The sequence below is a fragment of the Ctenopharyngodon idella genome, chromosome 5 (genome assembly GCF_019924925.1).
Source record: "Ctenopharyngodon idella isolate HZGC_01 chromosome 5, HZGC01, whole genome shotgun sequence".
NCBI classification, from domain to species: domain Eukaryota; kingdom Metazoa; phylum Chordata; class Actinopteri; order Cypriniformes; family Xenocyprididae; genus Ctenopharyngodon; species Ctenopharyngodon idella.
Window position 1 is genome coordinate 13803833 of NC_067224.1, and position 12195 is coordinate 13816027.

The 12195-nt window shown below is 38.7% G+C and overlaps 1 protein-coding gene across 2 annotated transcripts in view; it reads right to left on the bottom strand.

The window, feature by feature from the left end:
* notch1b (notch receptor 1b) overlaps positions 1 to 12195 on the bottom strand; it is a 51367-nt gene that overhangs the window by 19365 nt on the left and 19807 nt on the right. For both annotated transcript variants that reach the window (XM_051895518.1, XM_051895519.1), the window contains exons 5-13: positions 10816 to 10938; positions 10366 to 10599; positions 9757 to 9912; positions 9355 to 9540; positions 8969 to 9082; positions 7041 to 7154; positions 6388 to 6621; positions 6183 to 6293; positions 815 to 1007 (exon numbers count right to left, since the gene is read on the bottom strand). In XM_051895518.1, the coding sequence (XP_051751478.1) occupies positions 815 to 1007; positions 6183 to 6293; positions 6388 to 6621; positions 7041 to 7154; positions 8969 to 9082; positions 9355 to 9540; positions 9757 to 9912; positions 10366 to 10599; positions 10816 to 10938 (1465 nt within the window). The remainder of the gene's footprint in view (positions 1 to 814; positions 1008 to 6182; positions 6294 to 6387; positions 6622 to 7040; positions 7155 to 8968; positions 9083 to 9354; positions 9541 to 9756; positions 9913 to 10365; positions 10600 to 10815; positions 10939 to 12195) is intronic.

Genomic DNA, 12195 nt, shown 5'->3' on the forward strand with positions numbered 1-12195 from the left:
CATTTAGCTAAAAGGATTTTTTTTCTCTCTTACAGATCTGGGCCTGTTATCTCCCACTGCTGGAAAATCCAGCAGTTAAAGCCAGCTTAAAGTGATTTTATAGTACATGGCTTCTGGCTGGTCCTAGCTGATAATAGGTTGATCTAGACCAGCTGATGGAATTGATGAACAAAACGTCACATCTTAAAATGAGTTGCTGGTCTTAGCTGGTGTAAACCAGGTCTCACAGCCTGGCCAAGATGGTTTGCAGCTGGTTTAGCTCTCTAGCAAGCATAGGCTGGTTTAATCTGTTTTTTTTTTGTTTTTTTTTGTTTTTTTATAGCAGGGTTTGACCCAGTATGCCATCTTTTAGCTGCTTATATGTTTGTTTATTAGATTTGATATGCACTACCTTTGAAAAGTTTAGGGTCAGTAAAATTTATTTAATGATTTTTAAAGAAGTCTCTTATGCTCACCAAGACTGCATTTAATTGATAAAAAATACAGTAAAACGTTAATATTGTGAAAAATTATCACAATTTAAACAACTTTTTTCTATTTTAACATATTTTAAAATGTAATACATTCCCGTGAATTTTCAGCAGCCATTACTTCAGTAAGTGTCACATGATCCTTCAGAAATCATTCTAATATGCTGATTTGGTGCTTGAGAAGCAAAAACATAATTTATTCAAAATCTTTTGAAACTTTATAAATGACTCTACTGTCAGTTTGATCAATTTAATGCGCTCTTGCTGAATAAAAGTATATTTTTCTTTAAAAAAATTTACTGACCCAAAACTTTTGAATGGTTATGTATGTAAATAATACACACCCATTGACTTTGTCTTCACAGTGTCCATGAATACAGGGGTTGCTAAGGCATTCGTTGAGCTGTGACTGGCAGGTAGTGTCATGATACCCCTCTCTGCACAGGCATGTAAAGCCATTGACTCGATCAACGCAGGTTCCACCATTGTGACAGGGGTTGATGGCACATTCATCAATATTGATGTTACACATTTTCCCTACAAAACAAGAAAGAATTATGAAAATGGTTAGTGTCACATGTTGTATGGTAGTCAAAATAACTTCTGAATCGACAGCATTCATTAGGCTATTCCTTGTTTTTCTTGAAATCCTAGGCTCAAGGCCCAGTTTTTAGACTCCACTTTAGGCAGCACCACTATTCACCAAACGCAATGCCCAGCATAAAGGCAGAGGTTTCATTTGTCACTTGTCTTTAAAGCACTGGCCAACTTCCCCCTTTTAAAAGATCGACTTTCACAAATCTTTTGCAAATCTTTTCTCCTTTCAAACTCCCAGATGTCCTAGAGATCTCTGGCTGAATGGGGGAGCGGGCTGGCTTGCGTGTTTGCTCGGCAGGCGGGGGATTGGGCGAGACTGTAAGCCAACACCGCAGCCCAGGCCGAGTGTCTGCTCGCTGGCCAGCTGTCTCTCCCCACCCTGCTTTGTTGCCTGTCTCACCTGTTGAACTCTTTGTTGACTCCCCATCTCTTCTACACTGATAAAGACCTGGGCTCAGTATACCACCTAGACTGCCTTGATACCACCACATATGCAGTGGCTTTTTCAAAGCTCAGAAGACTTAGTGGAGTATGTTTCATTTAAGTATCAAGTTTGTCCAAAATTCATCTACTAAAAGACAAAAATAAGACATTTGTTGACATGCATTTTAGAGTTATGCAATGGATGTGGCTAGTATAGCTTTGGTCTAGGAAGAATTTGATGTTTGTGTTCATACTGAAATCTTTTTGGTATCTTGGTAACTCAGAGCACAGTTTGAGACAGTGTTTAGATCTCTTATGAAACTCTAGTGGAGATAAATAAAAGTAAAAGAAAACAAAATAAAAATTTGAGTACAAAAGACTTTAGCAAAAGTCTCCATTTGCTTTTTCATATGCTTCCTTCTCTCCAAAGCCCCGCCCTCCCAAGAAATGTCAGCCAATCAGATGTCAGCAATCCCAAACATGTACAAAGGCACCCACCCTAACAATTTTATTGATTGACTGAGTGAGTGAGTGAGTCAGTCAGTCAGTCAGTCAGTCAGTCAGTCAGTCAGTCAGTCAGTGAGTCAGTCATTCTCAGGACACAAATCTTAGTGGCTTTATTTTTTACCCAGAACCAGTTAAGCACAAACCCCACCCGATTCTAAAGATTTCACTAGTTATGTAAATCGCAGTGTTGATTGCTTACACAACACTGAAACAAATACTAACCCTAACCTTAACCTTAGTATAGTGTTGGTAACATATCCTGATACAGAGCGTTACTGTTTGTCCCATTCGGATCCATATGTGATCTTTCTGAACTCTGAACTGAATCCATGAATTCTGAACTTTTCATGACAGGTGAATGAGTGATTGAGTTGACCAATGAAATCTGCTAAATGGTGGGGTTTGTGCTTAACTGGTTTGGAAAAAAATAAAACATTTCAGTGATATGTGCCTGATAATAGGTACAATTGATGTGTATTACATAAAATCACCTTTATAGCTTCTTTAATGCTATCTACAAGAAAATATTGAGATTTACACCCCCCCCCATAATATTTTATCTCATTTGTTTTGTCTCTGAGTAAGCAAAACATAAACATCAGAATTAGCTGTTTTCCACATAGATCTCTTTCTTTAATTTTAAAGCAAAAGATCAACTGTGATTGCAATTGTTAGGTTTAATCATGTAACATTCATTATTTCCTCACCCTCATCAGTCAAACCCGCATACATAGAACACAAAAAAAACATAATCTGGTGAGTGCCATTTTAGCTTGTTTCTCTAAGTCTTTGAGCTCTTTTAGAGCTGCAGTTCTATATAACTAGAAGATAAAGTTTGTAAACAAACTTTGATGTTGGCTTGGCAAAGCCTTGATGGGCAGCCCAAGGCAAAAGAGCCAACGCATGTTTGTTCTGTGTTCTGGAAGTGGCCTTGCCGAAAATAAAATAAAGAAAGAAAGAAAGGACTTCTTGTATTTAGAGCTGTAACAAACAATTGTTTTGAGGATCAATGGATCTATCAATATTTCTATCTATTATTTTTTGGCCCCACTTATTAGGTGTCTTAAACTACTAAGTAATAACATTTAAAGTAATCATTTAATTATTGTGTTCATTCAAATGTTCAAATGTTGTGTTCATTCAGAAGATTAAATATCTGCTTGAATACATCTATGAAGAAAATGAAGTCACGGCCCCTTTAAGAGGCGCGGCTCAGCTCGTCAACTCTCTGAATGTGTGTGTGTGTGTGTGTGTGTGTGTGTGTGTAACATCGTATCAGGCGATCAACCTGTTCAATAAACTTTGTAAAGCATGCAACCACCGGATCAATACTGAGATTCTAGATGGTATAAACAAAGATATAATGAATCTTGACAAACTGAGGACAGAATCGAAACAGTCTTGTATCTCTCTCTCATCTACTCATGCTAGGAGCGGCAGCGCCGGCGACACGACGCACCTCTTTAATGCACAAATCTTTGCACAGATGCCACACATCATTAACACAGTAACACAGTCATACACATAAACATTCAAAGAAAGAAGCTCTTTGATGTGTTCTTGTGCTCGCTTGAATGAGGTTCGCCATTTTGGACATGATGAAGCGAGAATGGACGAGCTCCAGAGCGCGAGCTTCATTAGAGACGCGAGTCGTCTCTATGTCACTTAAAGAGATAGTTCACCCAAAAATGAAAATTCTGTTATCATTTACCCACCCCCAAGTTGTTCCAAACCTGTATAAATTTCTTTGTTCTGCTGAACATAAAGGAAGATATTTTGAAGAAAGTTTGTAGCAGACTGCTTTGGGGCACCATTGACTTCCATAGTAGGGAAAAAAAAATACTATGGAAGTCAACGGTGCCCCAGAACTGTTCAGTTTCTCACATTCTTCAAAATATCTTCCTTTTTGTTCAACAGAACAAATAAATTTATACCGGTTTGGAACAACCTGAGGGGGAGTAAATGATGACAGAATTTTCATTTTTGGGTGAACTATCCCTTTAAAACCGCATGCAAACTCAAATGTACCTCTTTAATGCGTTCTTGTGATCGAAACTTGTCGATTCGCTTGAATGTTTTATTTAAAAAGGTTAAGAAACACGTGAATGACAACCATAGTGAGAACGCGCTGCTGTGGGCAGTCGCGTTCAGAGACAGGCAGTCGCGTCTCTTTATGTCATCAAAACAGCTTGCATTTACTAAATGTAACTCTTTAATGCGTTCTTGTGATCTAATCTTGTCGAATCGCTGGAATGTTTTATTTAAAAAGGTTAAAAAAGGCGCATTTTTATTAAATGAATGGAAGTCAATGGGAAAAAAATTAACTTTGATAAATTATTATTCGAAAACTATAACTCTGATCTTTCTGAAAAGATATAGCAACTAACTAGAGACCAGGACCCAGGTCTGTGGACAGTTTGGGGCTTGTAGCATTAAAGCTCTAGGAGGAGTAGCAGTCAGAAAATTTAGTTAGATGTTTTTCTTTGCCAAGCCAACATAATTAGAAAATAAACTTTGAAATCAAACTTTGATGTTGGCTTGAGAAAGCCTTGATGGGCAGCCTGAGGCAAAAGAGCCAACGCACATAGAAATTTCTTATATTTCTATTTATTATTTTCTGATTAGTCAAATATAGTGGCTACCAGTATAACCTTAATTAACCTACCAATAAATAATAACTAATTTATGTTGTTAATATTTCAAGGTTTATTTAAACATTTTGTCATAATAATAATAAAAAAAACATCCCAACATGGAAAATAATGTGCGATAATTAAAACAGTAATATATCAGTAATACAAATTTACAAATATGCATGCAGCATATGCTTACATGTGAGTTTTGAAATGTTTTCTTCATTCAGAAGATTAAAGTAGGCTATCTGCTTCAATACATATATATGAAGGAACAGTTCAACTCACGGCCGCTTTAAGTGGCGCGGCTTGCCTCGTCAACTCTCTGAATGTGTGTGCGTGTAACATAACAGGTTAACTAAACAATTAACTAAAGCTGTTCAATAAACTGTTTAAAACATGCAGTCACCCAATCAATACTGAGATTCTAGATGGTATAAACAAAGATATAATGAATCTTGACAAACTAAGGACGGATTCAAAATTGTCTCGTGTCTCTCTCTCTCTATCTCTCTCTCATCTGCCCGAATGCATGAGCGAATTGAACAGTGATTAACTTACTCATACAAGGTGTAAGACGTGCAAAGCTTCCTGTTGTCGCATCCATTCAGAAATCTGATCTTTCAGTCGTATTTAATCACTTTTCACTCTATATTAAAGTTTTTATCGCTCCGTGCAGCTGTCTCTCTATCTTTCTCTCATCTGCCCGAAAGCATGAGCGACATCATCGTGTATTATACAAACTCTAAATATATTGTTTTGTTAGTACTCGTGTATTTAAATGTCTGAAACCTAAAATAAACATTATTTGGTTGAAAACACTGCATATATGTGATATAGCTCTGCGCGCGTCAGTCTCTGGTTTAGCGCCAGCCAAAGCGCGCACGCACATTTTAATTTGGCAGTTGATCACGTGACGCGCTGAACGTTCTAATCACATCGGTGTGATCGTACGCTCCTGGGACCAGCAAAGACTGATCACACTGGTGTGATCGTACGCGTCAAAGGGTTAAAACACAGAAATGACGAACTGACGAAATCGAAAGTGAATGCATGAGCGAATGATTTCTTATGTCGGCGTGCCCTCTATTGGACGGAACTGCTCCTCTGGAGGCGCATTTTCATCAAATCCATGCAAGTCTATGGGAAAAAAAATGAACTTTGATAAATAATTATTCGAAAACAATAACTCTGATCTTTTTGAAAAGATATAACAACTACCTAATCTGTTTTTCACACTTGCCGACTTTTGTAGCCCTTTCATATTTTAAAGTCCTTTCTGAAGCTTGACAGGCCATGGCCATTATGAACTATTATTGTATCGAATAGATATTTGTAAAGATACTTTTCTGTGACGCCTCCTTTCGTGTTTCAAAGATAAATAACAGCATACGGGTTTGGAATGGCATGAGGGTGAGTAAATAATTAATCCATTTTCATTGCTTGGTAAGCTATTCAATCAAACTCTCATTTCACACGTTATTACTATTTTTATATTTCAGCACAGTTTCCGTTAATTGGTGTATTAAGTACATGATCTGAGACAACTCACCTGTGTATCCTGGTTCACAGGCACACTCGTAACCATTTATCTTGTCAATGCACCTTCCATAATCGCAGGGATTGCTCTGACAGTCATCTAGGTTAACCTCGCAGTTAGCACCTGTTAAAACACAATACAATTAAAGTAAATGACCAGAAGAGCTTATGACAGGCAGGAATTTACTCATTTTTGGCCATTACAGTAAAAGTGGCACCTGCGGTTCCTTTTGGGCAGATGCATAAGTAGGCATTCTCACGGTCCTGGCAGGTGCCTCCATTTTGGCACGGCTGACTGAGACACTCATTAATGTTGATCTCACACAGACGGCCCGTGAAACCTGCACGGCAGGAACAGGTGAAGGACGCCAGGCCGTCTTTACAGGTGCCATAGTGACATGGGTTGGAAAGACACTCATCTACATCTGTCTCACAGTGCTGCCCTGTGTAACCTAAAAAGAAAACAGATTCATTTATTGTATTTATTATGACACAGCGTTTCCTCACATTCTGGCCCTGGAACTTCCATGTTTTTTCACACTTTCAGAAAAAAAATTATACAAAAGCTGTCACTGGGATGGTACCTTTTCCAAAGGTGCATCTTTATACCTTATTTAACCCTAAAAGGTGCATTTTAGTACCTTAAAGTTACATTTTAATACAAATTAGTACCTACATTATATATTGGTACTGGCCCAGTCACAGCTTTTGTACCTTTTTTCTGAGAGTGCATGACTTTTAAAGCAATTTATAGCCAAATAAATATTTTAGAGCTGAAATACAACTTTTCCATGATTTTTTATGTATTTAATATTTTTCATGACTTTTTCAGGCTTTAAAAAACTGAAACAAGCAGACAATGTCTTCATACCTTCAGTGCACTGGCAGGTGTACATGTTGGGTCCATCAATACACTTGGCCCCATTTTTACATGGGGTGCTAGCGCACTCATCAATGTCGAACTGGCACTGGCTGCCCGAGAATCCTGAGAGGGAGGTAAGAGGAAAGAGTAGGGGGTCATTACAATCATTCCTCCGGTTTGCACTCGCTTCATTCCTCCACACTCATCTATACAACTACTCCAGTGTTCATTAATACACGGCTGCAAGCTTTCCCCCTCTCTCTTTTTTTCTCGGGTTTTCAAGCTGCTTTTCAACAAACCATCATGGTGAGAGGGGGAGAAGGGGGTAAAATGGCGGTAAAAACCTTCCAAGGCCTCCTGACCAAGGGCACCAGACAAAGAGGAACTGTCTATTCAGTGGAACGCCAAGCCATGCCGGTTGCCTCCTTTGTCCCATAGAAGTTTTCCATCACAATGTGCATTCTCCCATCCAGCCTATGCCCCCCTCTCTGAGTCTGTCTCACCAAAAGAGCCCCATGCAACCCCTGACCTCATGCTATTCAGCAACCCCGCCGCTCAGGAACCCCCAACATTTGTGCTTTCTCCCTCAGTTATTTTAATCCCTCGCTAAAGACGTCTGCTGTTCAAATATACAGTCTGACCACATTAAGGGCTACAAATCCATCAGTGCAGAGACTTATGGGAAATATATCACAGTTTGAGACTAAAGTTCTTAAACAATAAAACTTTTTTTTAAAAGAAAAGTGTTGCTATGCAGTTCTTGCCTAGCCCACCTCCAGCCTCTATGATATTTCGTTCCCTATATACGGCTTTAGTGTAAATCTATAGGATTTTTCTGGGCTGTTTATTGTACGCCTGGTTAAAATCCCAAGTCGGATCACGACAGAAACATAATTTCACATCTTTTATAATAACAAACCATGATAATCCTGATAACAAATTCTTAACTTGCTCATGCCATTCCCAAAGACCCCCTGGCATCTGTAATCAAGGTCTGTCTCATGCATCTTCAGAAAAACAGGAATTTCTTCTGAGCCGCTAAAATGCCACATTACAAAAAGCGGCCATTGTAGTTGCTATGGATTCAGTGTGTAAACTACTGAAAGGGATCCCTGCGCCGCATGCTGAAAAGGAGCTCTGATTTCCATCTGAAACAGCGAAGAGGCCTAGCTTCCACTTCTTCAGCTTACCACCTTCCAAACTCCTCTACACCACTCTTGGGTGTTATAGTCTCCATAGGCCCCTTTACTTACACAACCTCATCATGCCTAATATTGCACTTCCGCTCCACTCCCTTTTATCTATACATGAATTCCTCTGCATCCTAAATGTGCTGTTTTCCTACAAGAAGAGCCTTTTTCACAAACCTACATTTTCAACTAAATTACTTTTGCATCATTGGAACAGGACAAAAGATCAAAGTAGAGTAGAATAATAATAAAATGTTAGATATCTACTGTTAAAAACATTTTAATATGTAGTCATTAAATATTAAATTAAATTAATTAAATTAAAATTAAACAAATTTCTTAGTTTAAGAAACATTTTAAATATATTTTTAGATTTTATGTTTAAAATTAAATTAATATTAAAACATAAAATAAATAAATAATTAAAAATGTGTTCTTATTTTGTAAATGTATTCCGTTTTAAATTCAGAATTTTATATCTGATTCCATTAATTTCAGGAAAATTCAAACTTAAAACACTGAAAGTCTTATGAACACTATAAATGCCATAAGCAGGTTTTTGCAATGCATAAATGAAATATATCCACTTATTCAAGCAAAAACTGTCTGAAATTCTAACTTTCCAGAAGCTTTCATATGGATTATTCGAAGCATTTTAGCCCTGGCTGTGTAAGCCTGCCTCAGGGCAGGGATTAGTGTTCTTCTCTCTGTTCTGTCCTGGGAGGTGATTGACCCCTGCATGCTCACCTGTGGGGCACTCGCATTGGTAGTTGTTGATCTTGTCGATGCACTTCCCATTGTTGAGGCAGGGCATGCTATTGCACTCATCAGCATTGATCTGGCAGAAGACTCCCTCGTACCCTGCCAATTAGCATAGGGGAATAAGCTCCAGATTTAGCAAGAGAATTCAGCCTGTCTTAGCGATGTTAGTTTCTTTTGTCTATAATAAACAGAATATTTGAGCTTTTCATAGACAGGCTTCAGTATCATTAGTGCTACAGCCAAAAGAAGCAATTTACTGGATCACAAGTTGGTCATGTGAGGTAATGACATTACCAGTATGAGTTCATATATAATGAGCATTTAGATATAGGCTATGTCCTAAACCAATTGCAGCAGGTCTTCTGGGTTACCTGGCATACAGATGCAATGGAAGCCTCCAATTTGATCCAAACAGGTAGCATCATTCTGGCATGGGTTGGACATGCACTCGTTTATGTCCAGTTCACATCGAGCTCCTACATATCCCTGCAGACATTTACACTGGAAGGAACCTTTTGTGTTTATACACTTTCCAGCATGTTCACAAGGGTTTGCACCTGTAAGAGAGACACAAAACACCCTTAAAAATTTTCCTTTAAAATATTCCATCTATTCAGGTTTCCAGGGTGTTGCTATGCAGTTGCTAAGGTGTTCAAAATGCTTCATAGCATGTTGCTATGTGGTTGTTCACCCAGGGTGTTCTGGGTGGTTGCTGTGGTGTTCAAGTGTTCATTTTATTCAAGTGTATTTTTTTTAAAGAAGCCATTCCTCACCCAGTGAGCATTCGTCAACATCTTGGTCACAGGCTGGGCCAACATAACCCAGAGGACAGGTACAGATGGCCTTGCCGTTGACAGGGTTGGTGTCACAGTTGGAGCCTTTCTGACACGGGTTACTAATGCAAGCATCATCAAGGTGACACAGCAGACCTAAGACATCAATACACATGATCATCATCATTAAGCTGCTCTAAACCTGTATGAATTTCTTTGTTTTCATTATTGGATGAACTATCCCTTTAAGTACTGAGTAATAGTAATTAACTACATGTACTTGCGTAACTACATGATGTTTTGGTACAAAACAATGTTTTGTGGCACTTAGACCATGGCTATTAGCTTTACATCATCTATGTACAAGTTTACTCCTAAGTGCACAGACTAAATACATTTTTGCAGATTAAAAAATCAAATTGATATGCCCCATCTTAACTTGTGTTTCGAAAGAAAATAAGTGAAATACGTGGTTCATTAAACTGAAAATAGGGTCTTTAAATTAACTTCAGTGGTTTTGCTCAAAGCTCCCACAAAGCTAATGCTCTAATAAAAGAAAGGAGTGCCTCAAACCATGATTCAGTTGCATGTGAAAAAAACTATGCACACCTGTGCGCCCGTGAGGACATTCACAGAGGAAGGAGGCCACCCGATCATGACACGTGGCTCCTGCGTGGCAGGCAGCATCTGCGCAGTCATCGATGTTCTCGCTGCAGTCATCTCCTGTCCAGCCGTTCACACACACACAGTTGTATCCACCCTGCGTGTTCAAGCACGTACCACCGTTCTGGCAGGAATTGGGCATCAAATCGCACTCGTTGACGTCTTCGGTACAAAACTGACCTGAGGAATTAATATATATATATATATATATATATATATATATACACACATACAGCCGTTAACTTCACTCCAAAATACAACATGTATCTTTCTAAACAGAGATCAAATGCCAATAAGGAGATTTTACCCACTATAGCTTTGTTAGCCTTACTGATTCAAAAATGTCTTTGTTTTTAACTGTAATAGAAGTGTAGGGTTTGAGTAGGCAGTTGGTACCTGTCCACTCTGGCTTGCATTGACAATTGTAAGTGTTCACTCCATCCACACAGGTCCCTCCGTTAAGGCAGCGATGGTCTGGACAGTCATCAATGTTCTCCTCGCAGTTCTGGCCACTAAAGCCTGGAAAGAAAGAAGCAATTTCATCAAAAATGTTCTTAAAAATCTAGTTTCAAAAGCCAGAAGCGACAAGATTGTTTACATGCCCGTATCAGGCACTGCTGATTTGAGCAGCAAATCAGCATATTAGAATGATTTCTGAAGGGTCATGTGACACTGAAGAATGGATTCTGATTTTTCAGAATGTCAGTGATTTTTGCAGTTCATACTATCATACAAAAAAATGTGAACATAGCCTGTAACTTTTGAGCAGTGTGAAATAAAAAAAAAAAAAACAGCACTGGACACATAACCCACAATTTCAAATATACTAGACATGGATAAATATTTGAGCAACTGTTTGCCTTAGAATTCATGTCGCCTCGCGAAGAACTAAATATTTATATCAGATTGCATAGTAGAGATCCTTTAACACAAACATGAAAATTCGATTGTTTCCCAGTATAAACAGAGGGATAAAATGTTGTGAAACTCCCTATTACATTCGAAAACAGTCGTTATTGTTGTTGCGGTCAACAGTCTTCCTTTTCTGAGAAGACTGGCAGTACCAGGGTTCTGTTAGAGGCACCAACGACAACGACTTAACCGACACTAACCACAATTTCCTACGATTTAACTCCAAAAATTTCAGTTAGGATATGTTTCGTAACTGATCACATTATATGAAATGAATTCTTCCTTCAAAGCCCATGAATGCATGGAATAGAAAAAGGAAGAAATGATTTTAGTGATGTTTCCTCACAGCTGAGGTTTAGGTTATGTTGTCTGGCATGATACGAGTTCCATTAAGGTCCAAAGTAGTGACGGGAGACAAGCACACACACATACTAATTCTCCCAACGCTGACTCTAACCTAGGGACACCAGCATAAGGATGTTGTCGTTCAGACATTTCCTCATGATAAGCGCAAATATTTTCCTGCTGGCCTGTTCACACACACACATACACAGAGCTGCAGTGGGAGTGCAGATACTATGACTAGACTGGGTTTAAATGAGGCTAAGAGAAGGGCATGCTGGAAAACGTAGCCTATCCCATGTTCCAAAGTTGTGGGAAACACTGATACTGCGTTGTTATTGCAAACTCACTGAGCTCATCTAAAATCTCTACCTTCAATGTTAACCCGGATAGAAGGCCGATATCATTTGTCTTGCTGCTGGAACAGATGTCGTCAACAGGACACTTGTGAGTCAAAATAAGCTGAGTGGATTTCCTCTGAGTGATCAAAGTTAAGAGGCTGCCATTGATCCGTCATTTAAT